Raw genomic sequence first — 22,868 nt, 5'->3', positions numbered from 1 at the left:
AGTACTTCCTTTTATCCGTTTTAACCTGTCTGCTCAGCAATGTCATCGAATGCCCACGAGTTCTTATATTGTGAGAAAGGGAGAAAAGTACCTTTTTCTCTACTTTCTCCATCCCATGCATAATCTTGTGTCACCTCTATCATGTCACCCCGCAGTCGACGTTTCTCCAAGCTAAAGAGTCCCAAGCGTTTCGACCTTTCTTCATAGGGAATCACCCTTTGGGTGAAGAAGGACTTCCTTATATCAGTTCTTTTTACCTGCTTTCTACTTGCTTCAAACTGGCTGGTCCTCGGACCATAATAAAGAATTGATTGATTGACTGGTGTGCTCTGGGGCCGTTCTTCCTAAGATAAGAACGTATGAGCTGGAGGCTAAAAATCTGTGAGCTAGCGGACAGCCCGACTGGTCTCTGTGAACAGGGGCCTGCAAGGCAACACGATTCCAGCTAGCCTTTCATTGATTCTGGCGTACCGATATAGTAGTAAAGAATGATACCTGACAAATACTGAAGGCCATCAGAAATGAAATGACATCAAATGATATTAGCACCTGATTGTTTTAATGTTTAATTTAATTTTTAATTAAATATGATGTAATTAAGGTATCGCATTAATGAGTTGGAATGCTATTGCGATTTTATTATTTGTGAGCCGCCCGGAGCCTGCTTTGGTGGGGCGGTCGGGATATAAGTCTAATAAACCATAAACTATAAATCAGGGGTGTCAAACATGCAGTTTAGGGGCCGAATTTGGCCCCCGAGCAACTGGCTGTCATCTGCTTCCTTCTCCCTCTCTCTTGCCCCTTTCTGCATCACAGTTTGCTTTGCGAGGCTTGTTCAATCGCACAGGCGCTACAGAGCAAAACCTCTGTTTTCTCCATTGGCTGAGGCTCCTCCCTTGGGGAGAAAGGGGGAGGAAGAGCTTTTTCCCCCCCCAAGCTCTCTCAATCGCAGAGCAGAGCTACTGAGCCAAGCCTCTCTTCCTTCTATTGGCTGAGGCTCCTCCCCCCTCTCCAGTCCCCTGGGGAAGGAAGGAAAGAGCCAGAGCTTCCTTTGCCCAGTTCCCTGGATCCCATGGGAGAAATACAAAGAAAGCATCTTTAAGACCAATGAGTGCTAACGTTTTAAGCATTAAGTTATTTTAAGCATTTAAGTTATTTTTTAAAAAGTATGTATATCTGTTTGTCTGTGTTCTTTATAAAATTTATATCTCTGCTACCTAATCTTAAATAGGTACACGCATGAAGAAGAAGAATCTTAAATAGGTACACACAAGGCCCGACCCGACATGGCTCAGCCCAACCCGACATGGCCTGGCCCAACAAGGTCTCATTTATGTCAGATCCGGCCCTCTTAACAAATGAGTTCGTCACCCCTGCCATAAATTCTGCTTGGAGGGAATACTGCTTGTCCCATCTGCTCAAAGGAGACTTAGTTGGAGCCCGCCCTACTCAAAGAATGCTTTTGGCAAAGGCTTCCTAGTTAATTTTGTAGCAATTCCTGCATGAAGTGAAAGAACAACAGAGATCTGGGAGAAACCCGGATGACCGAAGAGGAGAACGTCTACAGAAAGGAGCCAAAACTTCTCCCTCATGCCGACTCGCTGACGTTTGGACGGAAAGTCATGTCCCCACTCAACAATGCCAGTCAGACTCGAGTCGGAATGAGGAAGATGACTGCTTTGCTGTTTATATAGTGCCTTATTACCAAGAATGAGACAGCCGTGATGGGGGACCCAGCGTGGCCTGGATGAGCCAGTGAGCACATCCAAAAGAGGATGACGTGAGAGAAATGGCATCGCTTTGTGGAATGTGCAAAAAGGATCGAGGGGTGTTAGCCGATCGAACATGAGTCAGCTATGCTATTGATGGCCACTCCCCTGAACTTGGGCCATTCGTTATCCCTTTATTGCTCTACGCTGACGTTCGCAGAAGGGCCTCCAGCGCCTGTGACTCGCTTTTACTTCATACGGCGAGACACATTTCCTGTCTATAAACTATGTAAAATCCAAAATGATAGTATTTTTGAAGTCCTGGAAATGACAAAGCTGCTGCCTCAAGGGAAATAACATTGAATGGGTGAAATCTTTCAAATACTTGGGAGGGTCTTTTTCCCAATATAATCATAACCGGACAGTACAATGTAAGCAAGCAGTCGAGGTATAGTTCGTCTGCGGTGGTTACCTTTTTTTTTTTACAAGAACGGCAACCCGTTTGTCCCAGCTGCCATTCGTGTTTTCAGTGCTAAAAGTTGTTATATGGGATCCCCATTTGGGTGTGCGCCCTCAATTTCCAACTTGTGCAAATTCAGGCAGCATTTTTATGCCGTATTTTGGGGGTTCCCAACTGTGTTAGCTGTGCTGCAATGAGCCTAGAGACTGGAACCCATTTGATTTGAGACCAGGGCACGGCTACTCACTATAAAGTTTTGGCTACGCCTACACTTCAGGGCAGACCCTGCTAGTAACATCCATATGATGCTAGCGGATTCCTTCCTTTCCACTTGGTATAGTCAGATCCAGAAGAAAATACATTCCATAGGTGTACCCCTGGACAACCTCTGCATGCTAAGTGAAACGCAGGCATTCAGAAGTCTGAAACAGAGGATCTTCGATATTGAGAAACAATTCCTTTTGTTCTTCTGGACATAAAGAGCCAGTTTGGTGTAGTGGTTAAGTGTGTGGACTCTTATCTGGGAGAACCGGGTTTGATTCCCCACTCCTCCACTTGCTGCTGCTGGCATGGCCTTGGGTCAGCCATAGCTCTGGAAGAGGTTGTCCTTGAAAGGGCAGCTGCTGTGAGAGCTCTCTCAGCCCCACCCACCTCACAGGGTGTCTGTTGTGGGGGGAGGAGATCTAGGAGATTGTGAGCCGCTCTGAGACTCTTGAGTGGAGGGCGGAATATAAATGCAATGTCTTCTTCTTCTTCAATGTCTTCTGAAACTTGTTCCCCTTTTGCATTTGGTATCTTCCCAGATCATGGGCTGCCTGCTGCCTCCCTTTTTCAGATTACTTCACCCCAGTTACGCTGATCCTTTATGTTAGCAAGACTCAATGTTCTACCCTCAGCGGTACTGTCTGGGAGGTTTGCTAACAGCCCTTATCAGGTTAGAGTCTGCCCATGTAATAGAAGGCACCTTGAAATGATCGCCCATGTCTTACTTCACTGTGATTTTTATGGGGAAGTGTAGGGACTGTATAATCAAACCTATTCTATCTAATTTTTATGGATCACCTGAAGCGAAGTTAGTTTTTCCCCCTACTATCTGACCAATGTCCCCATATCACAAGCCTAGTGGCAAAGTACCTTTCGGCTGCCATAACAATCAGGGAGCAAAAGACTAGCTCCCCTTCTTGATGTCTGACTGGTTTTTATAGCTGAAACTCCATGTAAATTTGCTATGCTGTACTTTTTATTTCTATGCCAATAAAGGGATTTGGAGTCAGCAGTGTGATATGGTGGCTAAACGGGCAAATGCAATTTTGGGTTGTATCAACAGAAGGATAGTGTCCAGATCATGTGAAGCAATGGTATTGCTTTACTCTGCTCTGGTTAGAGCTCATCTGGAGTATTGTGTTCAGTTTGGAGCACCGCAATTTAAGAAGGATATAGGCAAGATATAGGCAAGCTGGAACGGGGTCCAGCGGAAGGCAACGAAGATGGTGAGGGGTCTGGAGACAAAGTCCTATGAGGAAAGGTTGAAGGAGCTGGATATGTTTTAGCCTGGAGAGGAGATGACTGAGAGGAGATGGGATCACCATCTTCAAGTACTTGAAGGGCTGTCATCTTCAGGATGGTGCGGAATTGTTTTCTATGGCCCCAGAAGGTCAGACCATAAGCTGCCAAAACAAAATCCTTCATGAGCTTATTCGGCACATAAGAAATAAGGAATGTGTATTTTGAACAGCGGAGAAGTTTGTGAATGTATGAGTTGGTTATAGTTTGTTAAGGAACATAAGAGAAGCCATGTTGGATCAGGCCAATGGCCCATCCAGTCCAACACTCTGTGTTACACAGTGGCCAAAAAAATTACACACACACACACACACACTGTGGCTAATAGCCACTGATGGACCTCTGCTCCATATTTTTATCTAACCCCCTCTTGAAGCTGGCTATGCTTGTAGCTGCCACCACCTCCTATGGCAGTGAATTCCACATGATAATCACCCTTTGGGTGAAGAAGTACTTCCTTTTATCCGTTTTAACCCGACTGCTCAGCAATTTCATTGAATGCCCACGAGTTCTTGTATTGTGAGAAAGGAAGAAAAGGACTTTCTCTACCTTCTCCATCCCATGCATAATCTTGTAAACCTCTATCATGTCACCCCGCAGTCGACATTTCTCCAAGCTAAAGAGCCCCAAGCGTTTTAACCTTTCTTCATAGGGAAAGTGTTCCAACCCTTTAATCATTCTAGTTGACCTTTTCTGCACTTTTTCCAATGCTATAATATCCTTTTTGAGGTGCGGTGACCAGAATTACACACACGGAAAAATCCCTGAGGAAGCTGTGAACGGAAAACACTGTCACAAGCCGGCAGAGATGTTGGGGTGGGGCTGCTTTGGCAGTTTATGCAAGAACACTGCTACACTGGATTCCAAGCAATCTGGATTTATTTCTTATTAAGAGCTACTGAAGTGGATTTCCTACCGGGCTTATGGATACAATATCTGAAGCTGGACTGCATTTTTGAACTGAAAAAGAAGACTCGTAGGAAAGCGATCTATAGACACGGTGATTTATGCTGAGTGCTGGACGTATATGAATTGTGGATAAATCCTGTTGATTGTATGGTGTGAATTCTATAGTATATTACATGTATTCTATGATTAGTATGTATATTTCAAGAATTTTAATATTGGCTTGCACAGTTTAGTTCTTTACTTCAGGACAGAAGACCAAAGGAAAATTTTGCTGCATCTGTATAAAAAATGAATAAACAACCCAATAAGAACAGAAGAGAAGCCATGTTGGACCTGCTGACTTATTAGTTTTTAATTCGTTTATCAGTTGTAGGACCTCCTCTCTTGTCACCTCAATCTGACTCAGGTCTTTCAACAGCCCTACCAAAATCAGTGGTTCTGGAGCGGGCAAACACTTCTCGTCTTCCACAGTGAAGACGTAGGCAAAAAATGAACATGAACATATGAACATATGAAGCAGCCTTATACTGAATCAGACCCTTGGTCCATCAGTATTGTTTTCTCAGACTGGCAGCGGCTCTCCAGGGTCTCAAGCTGAGGTTTTTCACACCTATTTGCCTGGACCCTTTTTTGGAGATGCCAGGGATTGAACCTGTGACCTTCTGCTTACCAAGCAGATGCTCTACCACTGAGCCACCATCCCTCCCTCCTGCATTCAGCTTCTCAGCCATTTCCCTGTCCTCCTTCAGTAATCCTTTTACCCCTTGGTCATCCAAGGGTCCCACTGCCTCCCCGGCTGGCTTCCTGCTTTTAATCATCCCCAACACCAGTGATCCCTGTGAGCTGAGTATTTTAGCCTCCGGCTCACACATTTTTGCCCTCGCCCAGAAAGGACGGCCCCAGAGCACAATAATTGATGCAGTAGCTTACAACTTTAATGCCAGCAGCTCACAAAGTAAAATTCTTGCTCGCAAGACTCCACAGCTTAGAGGAAGCATTGCCCAACGCCCAGATGCGGCAAAATAAGCTGTTTCCCCGCAAAGACTGATTAGGAAAAGATAAGAACCATGAAACATGCAGGCAAGCCTCCTCCACAGAGGGGTACTTTGCGCTCACAGGAGTCTTGGAATAATCAGTTTCTTATGAAACTCTTCACAAGTAAATGCTCTTACAGGATGCAGTTTGGAAATTCCAGAGGAAGTGAATCAAAATGACCTCAAGAAACATGGGGCAATCAACGGGTGCGAATCTGCCATATCAGAGTCTACCTGAGAAAGTTCGAAAGGTCTAGAAGTGTACATTCGTTGTATATACCTGAAAGGTATCTTAGCAGATATGTTGGGCTGTGCTGATTCAGGCAAAGTCCATAAACTTTTAAGTGACACTTGCGCTGAGGTAACTTTAACGGTGGCTAGATTTCTCCAACAGCCCATGGAAATACGACAGAGAATGGTTCTGGAATGACCACATTTTATTTGTTTTAATTATTTAATTTGGCTAAACTCGACTCATATATTTTACTTATTTTATGTATATTAGCTCCCTACGTACTCTATAATCTAGGATTTTATATTATTTATATTGCTATTTTACTGCTAAATCTGTTTTATGCCAATAAAGGCTAGCTGTTTTTAATGTTTTAACTGTGTAAAATGTTTAAATGTTTATATTTTTATGTTAGATTTTATATGCTGTAAGCCTCCCTGAGCCACCTGGTGGGAAGGGCGGGATATAAATTGCAAATAAACTAAACTAAAAAACTAAACTGTTTTCTGTTTACATATCAAGAGTCCAGCTGTGGCTGGCAGGTAGCTCCTTAAGGGCACTGTGGTCCTATCACCGAGCGACATTGACTCAGGCTCAAGTGGGAAGAAAAGAACCACCAAAATCACCCCGCACAACATAAGACCATAAGAGAAGCCAGGTTGGATCAGACCAATGGCCCATCCAATCCAACACTCTGTGTCACACAGTGGTGCCATCAGAAGGTCCGCTAGTGGGGCCAGGACACTAGAAGCCCTCCCACTGTACCCCCCCCCCACCAAGCACCAAGAATACAGAGCATCACTGCCCCAGACAGAGAGCTGCATCAATGTGCTGTGGCTAAAAGCCAGTGATGGACCTCTGCTCCAGATGTTGATCCAATCCACTCTTGATGCTGCCTATGCTTGCAGCCGCCGCCACCACCTCCTGTGGCAGTGAATGCCACGTGTTAATCACCCTTTGGGTGAAGAAGGACTTCCTTTTATCCGTTCTAACCTGACTGCTCAGCAATTTCATTGAATGCCCCACGAGTTCTCGTGTTGTGAGAAAGGGAGAAAAGTCCTTCTTTCTCTACCTTCCCCATCCCATGCATAATCTTGTCAACCTCTCTCATGTCACCCCTCAGTCGACGTTTCTCCAAGCTAAAGAGCCCCAAGGGTTTTAACCTTCCTTCATAGGGAAAGTGTTTCAACCCTTTATTCCATCCTAGTTGCCCTTTTCTGCACTTTTTCTGACTCTATAATATCTTTTTTGAGGTGCGGTGACCAGAACTCATATGAACATATGAAGCTGCCTTCTACTGAATCAGACTTTCAGTCCATCAAAGTCAGTATTGTCTTCTCAGACTGGCAGCGGCTCTCCAGGGTCTCAAGCTGAGGTTTTTCACACCTATTTGCCTGGACCCTTTTTTGGAGATGCCAGGGATTGAACTGGGGACCTTCTGCTTCCCAAGCAGATGCTCCACCACTGAGCCACCCTCCCTCCCCTGCTCTCCAGGGTCTCCAGCGGAGGTTTTTCACGCCTACTTGCCTGGACCCTTTTTAGTTGGAGATGCCAGGGATTGAACCTGGGACCTCCTGCTTACCAAGCAGATGCTCTACCACTGAGCCACCGTCCCTCCCCTGCTCTCCAGGGTCTCCAGCGGAGGTTTTTCACGCCTACTTGCCTGGACCCTTTTTAGTTGTAGATGCCAGGGATTGAACCTGGGACCTCCTGCTTACCAAGCAGATACTCTACCATTGAGCCACCGTCCCTCCCCTGCTCTCCAGGGTCTCCAGCGGAGGTTTTTCACGCCTACTTGCCTGGACCCTTTTTAGTTGGAGATGCCAGGGATTGAACCTGGGACCTCCTGCTTACCAAGCAGATGCTCTACCACTGAGCCACCGTCCCTCCCCTGCTCTCCAGGGTCTCCAGCGGAGGTTTTTCACGCCTACTTGCCTGGACCCTTTTTAGTTGTAGATGCCAGGGATTGAACCTGGGACCTCCTGCTTCCCAAGCAGATACTCTACCACTGAACCACCGTCCCTCCCCTGCTCTCCAGGGTCTCAAGCTGAGGTTTTTCACACCTATTTGCCTGGACCCTTTTTTGGAGATGCCAGGGATTGAACCTGGGACCTTCTGCTTCCCAAGCAGATGCTCTGCCACTGAGCCGCCGTCCCTCCCCTCATTTGGAGGACTGCACACAGTACTCCAAATGAGGCCCACCAATACTTGCTTTGCAGCAGATGAAAGTTCTCCGGCTTCTCCGTGAAGAGGGCTGCTACCACGGACACCATGGCATCGTAGTCGTCCGTCCTCTTGTACGCCGATGCGGCTGATACGAAGCTGCTGAAGCTGCTTTTGTCCAGAGCTGTCCTGAGCTCGCTGAGGTACGCCGAGCGGATCGCCTCGTTGTGGCTCTCCTTCAGAAAACTGGGTACTTTTCCGGAGGGCTTGCTGAGCGCGGCGGCACTGTTCCCTCCTGAGAAAAAAAGCCCAACAGAGAGCACGTTAAGGACTGCGGGGAGACTGTTCTTCATCGTGCCAGCAAATTCGGCAGGAAACAATACGGATGAAAGTTCCCTGTGGCAATCGGGAGAGACAGCATCAATGCTGCTCTGGATACAGTGTCATCTGTGGCCTAGAATACATGAGAGCCAGTTTTGGAGTAGTGGTTAAGTGTGCGGACTCTTATCTGGGAGAATCGGGTTTGATTCCCCACTTCTCCACTTGCAGCTGCTGGAATGGCCTTGGGTCAGCCATAGCTATTGCAGGAGTTGTCCTTGAAAGGGCAGTTGCTGTGAGAGCCCTCTCAGTCCCACCCACCGCATGGGGTGCCTGTTATGGGGGAGGAAGATAGAGATTGTGAGCTGCTCTGAGAGCCCTCTCAGCCCCACCCACCTCACAGGGTGTCTGTTGTGGGGGAGGAAGGGAAAGGAGATTGTAGGCTGTTCTGAGACTCTGTCCTTGAAAGGCAGCTGCTGTGAGTGCCCTCTCAGCCCCACCCACCTCATGGGGTGTCTGTTGTGGGGGAGGAAGACAGAGATTGTGAGCTGCTCTGAGAGTCCTCTCAGCCCCACCCACCTCACAGGGTGTCTGTTGGTGTTTGGTGTGGTGGTTAAATGTGCGGACTCTTCTCTGGGACAACCTGGTTTGATTCCTCACTCCTCCACTTGCAGCTGCTGGAATGGCCTTGGGTCAGCCATAGCTATTGCAGGAGTTGTCCTTGAAACGGCAGTTGCTGTGAGAGCCCTCTCAGTCCCACCCACCGCATGGGGTGCCTGTTATGGGGGAGGAAGATAGAGATTGTGAGCTGCTCTGAGAGTCCTCTCAGCCCCACCCATCTCACAGGGTGTCTGTTGGTGTTTGGTGTAGTGGTGAAGTGTGCGGACTCTTATCTGGGAGAACCGGGTTTGATTCCCCACTCCTCCACTTGCAGCTGCTGGAATGGTCTTGGGTCAGCCATAGCTCTCGCAGGAGTTGTCCTTGAAAGGGCAGCTGCTGTGAGAGCCCTCTCAGCCCCACCCACCTCATAGGGTGTCTGTTGTGGGAGGAGAAGATATAGGAGATTGTGACCACTCTGAGATACATTGTACAGGGCAGGATATAAATCCAATATCATCATCATCTTCTACTTCTGGAGAGGGCAGCCATGCTGGACCGCAGCCATAGAGCCGTGAGATGGTTAGAACCCGTAGCCCTAGCTTGGAAGCCAAGAAGGGTTGGTCCTAGTTAGTACCTGGATGGCAAAACACCAAGGCATAGCGGAGTTGCTAGGCAGAGGCTAGAAATGGCAAATCACCTCAGAAACGTCTCTTGACTTGAAAAGCCTCAGGAGTTGCCATAAGTTTGCTGCTACATGACAGCCAGTATTCAGCTAACTCTCACTGATTAGAACAAAGCAAGCATCAAGTTGCACCTTTAAGACCAATTGTAACAACCAACACTCCCCTCAGCTCGAGACAGAGCGAGGCGTTTTCTTTACAGTGACAGACAAGGCAACGCAACTCAAAGCTAAGCAAAAACATTACTTTATTGAGCTGGCAGGCAGTTTTAGAACAGACCGGTGCAAACAAAACAACAACGTTATAAAATATAATACGACTTACATCACACCATAATCACCAGCCGGTAAGCAGGACGGCTTTTTGCCAAGAAAACAGTAATAATAAAGCGGTTTTGGGAAACTTTATAAATCCCCCTCAGCCTGCTAATGACAAACCAAAAACGGGCATCTCGGAAGAACCAATCAACCCAAGCTGACTCCCCCGGTGCAGCTGAGAGTAACCATTCATTAGAAGGAGATTAGAAAAACAGGTTTCTTACCTGTAACTTATGATCTTCGAGTGCTCATCTGTGCAGTCACACACATGGGTTTAGCCGCCAGGACGAACCCTACGTCGGAGATTTAAAAAGCTAGCCTAGGCGTTATTTTTGGCGCGCGTTCCCTCCCGCCCTAGGGAGCAGGCATCCACTGCGCATGCCTGGAGCGGGGGGAAGGCGCTCCACCCACCCAGTTTCTTTCCCGCCGCTGTCAAGTGGCAATTAGGAGAGCATTAGGTAATTTGAGGAACCAGCAGCGGGGATGGCTGGGCGGGCGTGTGTGACTGCACAGATGACCACTCGAAGATCATAAGTTACAGGTAAGAAACCTGTTTATCTTCTTCGTGGTCTCTGTGCAGTCCCACACATGGGTGACTGATAAGCTAAACTGCACGGAGGTGGGTGCTGGTCCTGGAAGGGAACTTCATAGGTTATATATATCAGTCAATGAAAGTAGGTAGTACAGTAAGAAAGGGACTTACCGATGGTGAGGCCGTGAGCTTCACTCAGTCAAAGATGGAGCGGAGTAAGCCTGACCGAATGATGAGTCTCGCCGTGCACGAACGTCGACTGCGTAGTGCGTGGCGAAAGTCGATGTGGAGGACCAAACTGCGGCAGCGCAGACGTCTTCCATGGATATGCCCTTGGAAAAGGCTGAAGATGTAGATAAAGCTCTCGTGGAGTGAGCTTTTAAATGCTCTGGGGCGGGTTGCTTAGCCAGCTTATAACATAGGTCAATGGTAGCAACAAGCCATTTCGAGAGTCTCTGAGTTGAGATTCGTTGCCCTCTCTTGCGGGAGCCATAGGCAACAAAGAGTCTCGAGTCCTTGCGGTATGAGCTAGTTCTGTCAATATAGTATGCAAGGGCTCTCCGTACATCCAGATTGTGGAGGGCTTTCTGGCCCTTGTCTGTGGGATTCTGGAAGAAGGAAGGCAACGTGGTTGTCTTTTGTATGTGAAATGGTGACACCACCTTAGGGAGAAAAGTGGGGTCCGGTCGAAGGACTACTCTATCGTGGTGAAAAACTGTGTAAGGAGCGTCCGCTCGAAAAGCACATATGTCACTTGCTCTCTTTCCCGAAGTGAGTGCGACAAGTATTGCTGTTTTCCATGACAACAGATGTAACGGTATCGATGCCATGGGTTCAAAAGGAGTCTTCATAAGTTGGCTCAGAACCAAAGATAGGCTCCAAGTCGGGTACAACTGACGAACAGGAGGGTGGAGATGTAAGATTCCCTTTAGAAAGGATTTTGCAGCAGGGTGAGAAAATACCGTGTGCCCTTCTATATGAGGATGGAAGGCTGAGATGGCTGCTAAATGCACCTTGAGTGAAGAATAAGTGAGCCCGTTCTCAGATACGGAGAGGGCGTAGGATAGAATTTGTGGCATGGAGGATGAAAAGGGGTCGAATTTGTGATCAACCGCATAAGTGGTGAACCGTTTCCACTTTAGACTATAAGATTTCCTAGTAGCCGGTTTCCTTGCGTTCAGCAAGATATGTCTGACTCCCTGAGGGAATTCTAGGAATAGATCCCCCATGCAGTCAGCCGAAGGCGGTCTGGAGCGTGGTGTAGGACTCTGCCCTCTTGTTGTGAGAGTAAGTCCCTCATTGGAGGGAAGTGGTAGAACACGTTGTTGGACAGACATAGGAGCGTCGGAAACCATGGCTGGTGGGGCCACCAGGGTGTGACTAGGATGCAGTTTGTTCCGCCCAATTGTATCTTCTGGAGTACCCTCGTTATCAAGGGAATGGGTGAGGATTCATCTCAATACCAAGAAGCAATACGTTCACCTGTGAAGCCCACTTCACCAACGCCCTCGACTTCAATAGAACAATGCTGGACCACAAAAGACTCTTGGCACATAGGCTCTGACCTTACATCTACCTTGATCAATTCTGGATCGTGTGGTGAGGCATACAATAAAGACACTGGATGCAATATGTATGCCCTTGATTAGGACATATGGCTGTAGAATAAGATGCCTCGAGAATATCTTTAAGTCTTTGTCACTTCATTAAATTTCCTTGTGGTCCAGCATGGTTCGATGGTTTTATTGTATTCTGTATTATGAGTCAAAACGTGTACTTACTTTTCTGACCTCTGAAGAAGACCAGTTTAGGTCAAAACGCATCAGGTCAAGTTGAGTGGGTTCCCATTGCGGTTTATGATTATACATAGGATAGAGGCTAATGATGGGAAGCTAAAACCATTTAGGGGCTCATCATTAGCCTCTATCCTATGTACAATCATAATGTCACCAAAGCATGATAGCCTATCGAAGATTTCAGGTTTTCACGGCTGGTAACATTATTAGGGTTTGTAGAATCTTTCGAGCTCAAGTGCCGTGTTCTACTGGAGAAAGTTTTTCTTCCAGACGTTTCGTTCTCGGCTGCGGAGAACGTCCTCAGTGGCGTTGCAGCCGGAGCAGGCGCTCTGACTTTCTTGGCTGCTGTACATTGAGTGAGGTCAGGGCTGCTGGAGAGCTGCTATTTCTAGGCTGGAGGGGGTGTGGTGAAAGGGCAATAGGTTTGTGGATGTGCCCATTGTTTAGTGGGGCTTCCTGGAAGGGTAGTGATAAGGAAACTGGCTGTTGAATGTGACCATTGTTCTGTGCTGGGGGGGGGGGGGGGGTTGGAAAGGGTGTGAAGAAAAGGAAGATGGTTGTTGACTGTGCTGATTGTTCTGTGGAATGTACTGGTTGTTCTGTGAATTTCTGCAATTTATAGCCTGTAGGGTGTTTTGCAGAGCTGGGTACCAAGATTGGTGGATGAAAATGCCTTCTTCCTTTCTGTTAAAATTGTGCTGGTGTTTGTAAATCTCAATAGCTTCTCTGTTCAGGCGGGTATGATAATGTGAGACCGTAGAAAGGACTTCAGTTCTTTCAAAGTGGATGACGTGGTCTCCTTCTTGAAGTGCATGTTCAGCTACAGCTGATTTTTCTGGCTGAAACAAGCGACAGTGTCTCTTGTGTTCGGTGAGACGGGTGTTGATACTGCGTTGGGTAGTGCCAATGTAGACTGCACCACAGGAGCAGGGTATTTTGTAGACTCCAGGGGTTGAAAGTGGATCTCTCATATCTTTGGCCGAGCGCAGCATGTGGCGGATCTGTTGTGTGGGTGATTAACATGTGGAATTTACTGCCACAGGAGGTGGTGGCGGCCACAAGCATGGCCACCTTCAAGAGGGGTTTAGATAAAAATATAGAGCAGAGGTCCATCAGTGGCTATTAGCCACAGTGTGTGTGTGTGTGTGTGTGTGTGTGTATATATATACACACAATTTTTTTGGCCACTGTGTGACACAGAGTGTTGGATTGGATGGGCCATTTGGCCTGATCCAACATGGCTTCTCTTATGATCCCTGGCCCCAAAGACATCCAGCTGTCCTCAGTCAAAAAAGCCCTAGCTCCATTCCGTTGGAACTCTCTGCCAAGTAACATCAGGGCCCTGTGGGATTTAATGCAATTCACAGGGCCTTCAAGGCAGAGATCTCCTGCCAGGGTTTTGGTTGAGGACAGCAATGAGCTCTAATGGCTGCCACCCATCCCCCCACCCCTTCCATCTCTTTCTTCTTCTGGCCTCCCCCCCTTTTTTTTTTTTAATTCAGACTGAATGGGGGCGATGGCTTTTGAAATCTTATCACCCAAGGTCTCTTCCAAACGAGCCATCGCTTCCTGGAATGTTTGGGTAGTGAGGAGGGGGCTTTCGGCAGGGTTGGCTGGGGTTTCCGACGCCATTGTCGATGGCGCTGTAGGTCGGGGGGAAGCGTCAGACGTGACCGGACTTACCGGCGGGAAGGTAAGGGTCTTCTGGACTTTTAAGGATGTTTTTGCTGTTGCCTTGAGTCCCCCCGAGCTTTTTCTGCCCATGCCCGGGCGTTCAGGTTGAAAGTGGAGGGAGCAGAATCGCGTTATCGGGACTGGTCGTCGGGAGAGCGCTCCTTAGGCGTCCGCCATGCTCCGCGTCGCCCTGAACTTTTGACCAGAATTCACTGTTTTTCTTTTGCAGGCATAAGAAAGAGAACGGTTGGTTTGATTGCTCTGCACACCATGTGGCTTCTCTGGCCTCCCCCCTTACCCATGGAGGCGGCAACACAGTCTGGAGCTGGTTTACAATTTTGAATTGTGGACACCACCTGGGAATTGTCTTTAAGATCACATTGAATGGTTTTAATGTCATTTAGTCATGTTCAGATTGTATATTATTTATTGTTGTACATCGCCTAGAGCCCTGTGAACTGGGCAATCCATAAATTCAGGTTATAAATAAATTTATAGCCAAACAACCAAAGAAGCAGAAGATGACAGCAGATTTATACCCTGTTCCTTCTCTCTTAACCAGTCTCAGAGCGGCTTACAATCTCCTTTATATGGGGGCTGAGAGAGCTCTCACAGAAGCTGTCCTGTTAAGGACAACTCCTACGAGAGCCATGGTTGATCCAAGGCCATTCCAGCAGGTGCAAGTGGAGGAGTGGGGAATCAAACCTGGTTCTCCCAGATAAGAGTCCGCACACTTAACCACTACACCAACACCAACAGACACCCTGGGAGGTGGGTGCGGCTGAGAGGACTCTCAGAGTCTCAGAGCTCCCCCACAGTTCCCCACTTGCCCTTTACTTTGTCACATATGAAAGCTGAAGTCTCCGCTTCCCCCAGATCTCATAGGACTCGATAAATTATTTTTAAAATAATTTCCACTTCCTATTTTCAGTCTTGCGAGGGGGCCATATTGGGAAACTGACTGCTGCTTCTACAGGGGGACTACCTTTACCTTTACAAGATGCTAGAGCCGTGGCATGGATTACGCACCCCCCCCCCCCTTACTGCTCCATCTTATCGACTGCCCATCCCAAAATACTGGAGGGCTTTTCTTCTGGAGAGGCTTAATGACGATGATATTGGATTTATATCCCACCCTCCACTCTGAATCTCTGAGTCTCAAGGGGCTCACAATCTCCTTTATCTTCCTCCCCCACACCCTGTGAGGTGGGGGGGGGGGCTGAGAGGGCTCTGACAGAAGCTGCCCTTTCAAGGACAGAGAGCAGCCTACAATCTCCTTTCCCTTCCTCCCCCACAACAGACACCCTGTGAGGTGGGTGGGGCTGAGAGAGCCCTGACAGCAGCTGCCCTTTCAAGGACAGAGTCTCAGAGCGGCCCTAGTGTCTCCTTTCCCTTCCTCCCCCACAACAGACACCATGTGAGGTGGGTGAGGCTGGAGAGGGCTCTCACAGCAGCTGCCCTTTCAAGGTCAGAGAGCGGCCTACAATCTCCTTTCCCTTCCTCCCCCACAGCAGACACCCTGTGAGGTGGGTGGGGCTGAGAGGGCTCTCACAGCAGCTGCCCTTTCAAGGTCAGAGAGCGGCCTACAATCTCCTTTCCCTTCCTCCCCCACAGCAGACACCCTGTGAGGTGGGTGGGGCTGAGAGGGCTCTCACAGCAGCTGCCCTTTCAAGGACAGAGAGCGGCCTACAATCTCCTTTCCCTTCCTCCCCCACAACAGACACCCTGTGAGGTGGATGGGGCTGAGAGGGCTCTCTCAGCAGCTGCCCTTTCAAGGACAACCTCTGCCAGAGCTATGGCCGACCCAAGGCCATACTAGCAGGTGCAAGTAGAGGAGTGGTGAATCAAACCCAGTTCTCCCAGATAAGAGTCCGCACACTTAACCACTACATCAAACTGTCTCTAAATAAAGTTAATGGCAGCTCCCCCACAGTTTCCCCACTTGCCCTTTACTTCGTCACATATGAAAGCTGAAGTCTCCGCTTCCCCCAGATCTCATCTGACTTGATAAATTATTTTTAAAATGATAATTTCCTGTTTTCAGTCTTGCGAGGCGGCCATATTGGGAAACTGAAGAAAACGGGCTCCCAAGCTCAGTTGTCAGCTCCTTCTCAGCCTGGGATTTTCCGGCTTAATGAGCTCATACAAAGGGAAGAAATGTCCTTCTATCAAAAGGCGCAAATGCCTACATAAACCTTGGCAATAAACGCCTACGTAAGGTTACCGGCTCTCTCAGAATGACCTCAAACAAAGCATGGCAAAGGATCAAATGAAAAGCAAAAGCAGGGCACTCTAACTGCCAGTGAATTCTGCAGAACAGTGTGGGGGGGATGGCCTGGTACAAGGAGTGCTCTAAGAGACATCATGGACCATTCTGGCAAACCCAGCCAATATGCAGAGACAAACCGTACGTGTGGGATGGGCAAAATGAACCCACAGATCGGCACACATGCGGCCCCGGCCAAAGGTTTCCTAATAACCGGGTTTGATGTAATTGATGGGAAATGCTTGCTCCTTTTTCTGCAGAACGGTTAACAAACTCTTCTCAGGGAAAAACAAAACAAACGCAAGCTGTTACAAGATGCTAGGAGCCCCGTGGCGCAGAGTGGTAAAGCTGTAGTACTGGAGTCGGAGCCCTCTGCTCATGACCTGAGTTCGATCCCAGTGGAAACTGGCTTTTCAGGTAGCTGGATCGAGGTTGTCTCAGCCTTCCAAGGTGGGTAAAATGAGTACCAAGCTTGCTGGAGGGAAAGTGTAGAGGACTGGGGAAGGCGATGGCAAACAGCCCCATAAAAAGTCTGCCGTGAAAACGTGATGCGACATCACCCCAGAATTGAAAACGACTGGTGCTTGCACAGGGGACTACCTTTGCCTTTGCAAGATGCTAGAGCCATGGCATAGCTTACATACTCCCCCCTTACTGCTCCAGCTTATCGACTGCCCATCCCAAAATACTGGAGGGTTTTTCTTCTGGAAAGGCTTGATGATGATGATATTGGATTTATATCCCACCCTCCACTCTGAATCTCAGAGTCTCAGAGCAGCTCACAATCTCCTTTCCCTTCCTCCCCCACAACAGACACCCTGTGAGGTGGGTGGGCCTGGAGACGGCTCTCATAGCAGCTGTTCTTTCAAGGACAACCTCTGCCAGAGCTATGGCTGACCCAAGGTCATACTAGCAGGTGCTGGATGGGCCATTGGCCTGATCCAACATGGCTTCTCTTATGTGACACAGAGTGTTGGACTGGATGGGCCATTATGTTCTTATGCAAAACCAGTCCCTGGTGCCAAAAAGGTTGGGGACCGCTGCTCTATAGGACAGCCCTTCAAGTCACTAGCAACATGCAAATCTGAAGTGGAGGCTCAAACCTGAGACAGGCGGGGGGTGGAGACCAACGTATGTCATGCATTCAATGACGCACCAGAATGGAAAACCATTCCCCTATTTATTTACTTTTTAAGAAGAAGAAGATGAAGAAGATATTGGATTTATATCCCACCCTCCACTCCAAAGAGTCTCAGAGCGGCTCACAATCTCCTTTACCTTCCTCCCCCACAACAGTCACCCTGTAAGGTGGGTGGGGCTGGAGAGGGCTCTCACAACAGCTGTCCTTTCAAGGACAACCTCTGCCAGAGCTATGGCTGACCCAAGGCCATTCCAGCAGGTGCAAGTGGAGGAGTGAGGAATCAAACCCGGTTCTCCCAGTTAAGAGTCCACATACTTAACCACTACACCAAACTTTACTTCTTGGCAAGATGTGTACCTGTGACATCTGACCCAGAAGTTAGATGGCTTCCTCCTTTGTTCAAATGCTGCTCAGAGTTCAGCTGTCCAGACGAACCCTTCGAGAAGGTGGCTTTGTTCTCACATTCCTTTCCTGATAACCAAGAAAACAAGACTCAGATATTGACTGGAGGAAGACGGGTGTTCTTTGAGACGCTGGAAGGGAAACAACGTATTTAAAAAAATCCAGGCGCAGAGAAGTCCAAGCAATGAAACCTTGTTCTTATCCATAAGGAACAGCAGAATATTCTGAAATAGATGGAAAACCCAATTTCTGCAGGATGGTAGGCAGGAACAGAGCAGCCCTGCGGCGCAGAGCGGGAAACCTGCATAGCAACCGCAGCATAGCATTGAAGCATAGCATTGCATTATACGATGGAATACATATGACAAGAGGAACAAGATGGAGTGACTCTTGACATGCAGTACTGCAGTCAGAGCCCACTGCTCATAGCCTGAGTTCAATCCCAGCGGAAGCTGGGTTCAGGTAGCCGGCTCAAGGTTGACTCAGCCTTCCATCCTTCCGAGGTCGGTCAAATGAGTCCCCAGCTTGCTGGGGGAAAAGTGTAGATGACTGGGGAAGGCAACGGCAAACCACCCCGTAAAAAGACTGCCATGAAAAAGCCACAGTGTGTATATATGGCTTCTCTTATGTTCTTATGTGACTCAGAGTGTTGGACTGGAGGGGCCATTGGCCTGATCCAGCAGGGGTTCTCTTATGTTCTTATGTGACACAGGCTGTTGGACTGGAGGGGCCATTGGCCTGATCCAGCAGGGGTTCTCTTATGTTCTTATGTGACACAGAGTGTTGGACTGGAGGGGCCACTGGCCTGATCCAACAGGGCTTCTCTTATGTTCTTATGTGACACAGGCTGTTGGACTGGATGGGCCACTGGCCTGATCCAACATGGCTTCTCTTATGCTCTTATGTGACACAGAGTGTTGGACTGGATGGGCCACTGGCCTGATCCCACAGGGCTTTTCTTATGTTCTATGTGACACAGAGTGTTGGACTGGATGGGCCACTGGCCTGATCCAACAGGGCTTCTCTTATGTTCTTATGTGACACAGAGTGTTGGACTGGATGGGCCACTGGCCTGATCCAACAGGGCTTCTCTTATGTGACAGAGTGTTGGACTGGATGGGCCATTGGCCTGATCCAACAGGGCTTCTCTTATGTTCTTATGTGACACAGAGTGTTGGACTGAATGGGCCACTGGCCTGATCCAACAGGGCTTCTCTTATGTTCTTATGTTGTGATGCGACGTCACCCCAGAGTCGGAAACGACTGGTGCTTGCCCAGGGGACTACCTTTACCATTTTTTTTAAGGCAGCAACAGAGAGGAAACTACTCTCAAGAGAGAGCGAGAGATTGGCTTCTTCCGTTTAGCACATGACAAGCCAGAAGATGGATCCAAAAAAGACACTCAGCAAATTAAAATAAAAAGAATCTAAAGCCCTTGATGGGGAAAAAAGCAGATATAGTTTAATCATGGTTTAATAACCTGACCTAATTCAGACCTAAACTCTGAAACCAGTAAAGCCCTTCTTCCTATCTCATGCCAATATAAAAACTGTCCCAATGCAGTTGAGCACTGAACTTATACATAAATTAATTGAAACCATCCTTTTCTTCTGTAAAGACACCCCATTCAGCTACAAAATCCCCAACAGACCAACAATACTGAGTGTCATAAGAACATAAGAGAAGCCATGTTGGATCAGGCCAGTGGCCCATCCAGTCCAACACTCTGTGTCACATAAGAACATAAGAGAAGCCCTGTTGGATCAGGCCAATGGCCCCTCCAGTCCAACACTCTGTGTCACATAAGAACACAAGAGAAGCCATGTTGGATCACGCCAATGGCCCCTCCAGTCCAACACTCTGTGTCACATAAGAACACAAGAGAAGCCCTGTTGGATCAGGCCAGTGGCCCATCCAGTCCAACACTCTGTGTCACACAGTGGACAAAAAACCCCCCATGCCATCTAGAGGTCCACCAGTGGGGCTAGAAGCCCTCCCACTGTGCCCCTCCCAAGCACCAAGAATACAGAGCATCACTGCCCCAGACAGAGAAGAAGAAGAAGGTATTGGATTTATATCCCGCCCTCCACTCCAAAGAGTCTCAGAGCGGCTCACAATCTCCTTTACCTTCCTCCCCCACAACAGACACCCTGTGAGGTGGGTGGGGCTGGAGAGGGCTCTCACAGCAGCTGCCTTTTCAAGGACAACCTCTGCCAGAGCTATGGCTGACCCAAGGCCATGCTAGCAGGTGCAAGTGGAGGAGTGGGGAATCAAACCCGGTTCTCCCAGATAAGAGTCCGCACACTTAACCACTACACCAAACTGGTGTAGTTCCAACGATAAGCTGTGGTTAATAGCCACTGATGGACTTCTGCTCCATATGCTTATCCATTCCCCTCTTGAAGCTGTCTATGCTTGTAGCCGCCGCCACCTCCTGTGGCAGTGAGTTTCACACGTTAATCACCCTTTGGGTGAAGGACTTTCTTTTATCAGTTCTAACCTGACTGCTCAGCAAATTCATTGAATGCCCACGAGTTCTTGTATTGTGAGAAAGGGAGAAAAGTCCTTCTTTCTCTACCTTTTCTGTCACCTGCATAATCTTGTAAAAACTCTATCATGTCACCCCGCAGTTGACATTTTTCCAAGCTAAAGAGCCCCAAGTGTTTTAACCTTTCTTCATAGGGAAAGTGTTCCAACCCTTTAATCATTCTAGTTGCCCTTTTCTGCACTTATTCCAATGCTATATCTTTTTTGAGGTGCGGTGACCAGAATTGTACACAGTAATCCAAATGAGACTGCACCATCGATTTATACAGGGGCCTGATGATGCTGGAGAAGATCCTGATGCTGGGAAAGACAGAAGGCAAAAGAAGAAGGGGACGGCAAAAGATGAGATGGCTGGACAGTGTTACTGATGTAACAAATATGAATTTGAGCAGACCGGAGGATGGTGGAAGACAGGAGGGCCTGGTGTGACTTTGTCCATGGGGTTGCAAAGAATCGGACTTGACTGTGTGACTGAACAACAAATTATGATGCTGGTTGATTTGTTTTCAATTCAGTCAATATACAGTCTTACAGTAATTGAAATATGTGCACAATAGCCAGCAGAATTAACCAGTGAATTAATTGATAAATTCACGCAAAATAAACCAGGGCTAAGTTAATTGGTAAAGGCAATCCGTAACAGATTGATTAATCCAGCTGAACATAAATAAATTAATTACGGGAGATGACAAGCGATAAATATCAAGGATTAAACGTAATGCAGATAAATGAAGTCATTACTTTTGGTATCGGCAACAATCTAAATTAAAGGTAATGTAGCAATCCATCACAAAACCCCAAACAGGTCAACCAGAATCATTAACACCAAGATCCTACATAAAATCAACCACAGATTCGTGAAGATTTCACAGTTTCATTACTCAATGTCCACAGTTAGTAGGAAAGCAGAAGCAGAACTCCATGAACCTTTAAGTGGGCAGCCAATATTGGTCTGAAGCAACAGAACAAGTTTGAGTCCAGTGGCACCTTTAAGACCAGCAAAGTTAAGAAGATACTGGATTCCGCCCTCTCCTCTGGATCTCAGAGCGGTCACAATCTCCTTTACATTCCCACCCACCCCCACAAAAACAGAAACCCTGTGAGGTGGGTGGGGCTGAGAGAGCTCTCCCAGAAGCTGCCCTTTCAAGGACAACTCCCACAAGAGCTATGGTTGACCCAAGGCCATTCCAGCAGCTGCCAGTGGAGGAGTGGGGAATCGAACCCGGCTCTCCCAGATAAGAGTCTGCGCTCTTGACAACTACACCAAACTGAAAGTGACGTGGGAATTCTATCTGCTGCTACCATTTGTATCTCTGCTTCATATGACTGCACTTAACCACGACACCAAACAAAGTTTTATTTCGGGTATAAGCTCTCGTGAGCATGCACGAAATTAAATTTTGTCGGTCTTAAAGGCGCCGCTGGACTTAAATTTTGCTCTAACCTTTAAACATGGGATGTCACTTCTTGGCAGTTTCTTCCATTCACACGTAGGACGCCAAGAACTGCTAGAAACAAAGAGTCTCCAAACAGAGATGTGAGTCTTATAGCTGCCAGCAGGATATTCTGTGCAATATTTGTCATATACTCCAAAAGACTGTCAGTCTAGACTAGGGGAATCAAATTCATTTGTTATGAGGGCCGGATCTGACAAAAATGAGACCTCGAGGGGCCGGGGCATGTCGGGTTGGGCCAGGCCATGTTGGGCCGGGCCATGTGTGTACCTATTTAAGATTAGGTAGCAGAGATATAAATTTTATAAAGAACACAAACACAAATATGTTTTTTTTTAAAAAAACTTAAAACATGCTTAAAACATTAGCACTTGTTAGTCTTAAAGGTGCATTCTTTGTATTTCTACCATGGGATCCAGAGAACTGGGCAAAGGAAGCTCTCTGGCTCTTTCCCTCCTTCCCCAGGGTCGGGGGGGGGGGGGAGGAGCCTCAGCCAATAGAAGGAAGAGAGGCTTGGCTCACTAGCTCTGCTGTGCAATTGAGAGAGCCTGGCAAAGCAAGCTCTCCCTCCCCCCTTCCTCCTAAGGGAGGAGCCTCAGCCAATCAAGAAAACAGAGGCTTTGCTCTTTAGCTCCTGTGCGATTGAGCAAGTCTTGCAAAGCAAGCTGTGATGCAGAAGGAAGCAAGAGAGAGGGAGAAAGAAGAAGATGACAGCCAGTTGCTCAGGGGCCTGATACGAACCCTCCGGGGGCCTGATTCGGCCCCTGAACTGCATGTTTGACACCCCTGGTCTAGACAACAGCTCTCAAAGGCAGACCATCCTCACCTGCGTTCTCGGCTAGCAGCAACCTCTCCTCTTGCGGGAGGCTATGCTCAGGTTTGTAGCCGCAGCCCACTCCGGTCTGCCTACGGCAAGCTTCATCGTATTGCTTCTTGTGCTGCGGTCGGACGAACTGGTAAAACTCTGGGGTACAAAAGGAGAAGCAAAGGTAAGCCCGCAGTGAACGATCGCACGCTGCCAGAATGCTGTTAAGGCACCACCAGGCTCTTAGATATTTGCTGGTTTCTTCT

At 47.9% G+C, this 22,868-nt stretch overlaps 1 protein-coding gene across 1 annotated transcript in view; it reads right to left on the bottom strand.

Moving 5' to 3' along the window:
* Positions 1 to 22,868, bottom strand: part of RTEL1 (regulator of telomere elongation helicase 1) — a 258,104-nt gene that overhangs the window by 47,343 nt on the left and 187,893 nt on the right. The window contains exons 30-32 of the mRNA XM_060230590.1: positions 22,624 to 22,761; positions 17,752 to 17,865; positions 8,120 to 8,365 (exon numbers count right to left, since the gene is read on the bottom strand). Coding sequence (XP_060086573.1) covers positions 8,120 to 8,365; positions 17,752 to 17,865; positions 22,624 to 22,761 — 498 coding nt within the window. The remainder of the gene's footprint in view (positions 1 to 8,119; positions 8,366 to 17,751; positions 17,866 to 22,623; positions 22,762 to 22,868) is intronic.

Source organism: Heteronotia binoei, chromosome 2 (genome assembly GCF_032191835.1).
Source record: "Heteronotia binoei isolate CCM8104 ecotype False Entrance Well chromosome 2, APGP_CSIRO_Hbin_v1, whole genome shotgun sequence".
Classification (NCBI taxonomy): Eukaryota; Metazoa; Chordata; class Lepidosauria; order Squamata; family Gekkonidae; genus Heteronotia; species Heteronotia binoei.
The sequence above is the reverse complement of the archived record's forward strand: the minus strand, read 5'-3'. Positions and strand labels throughout refer to the sequence as shown.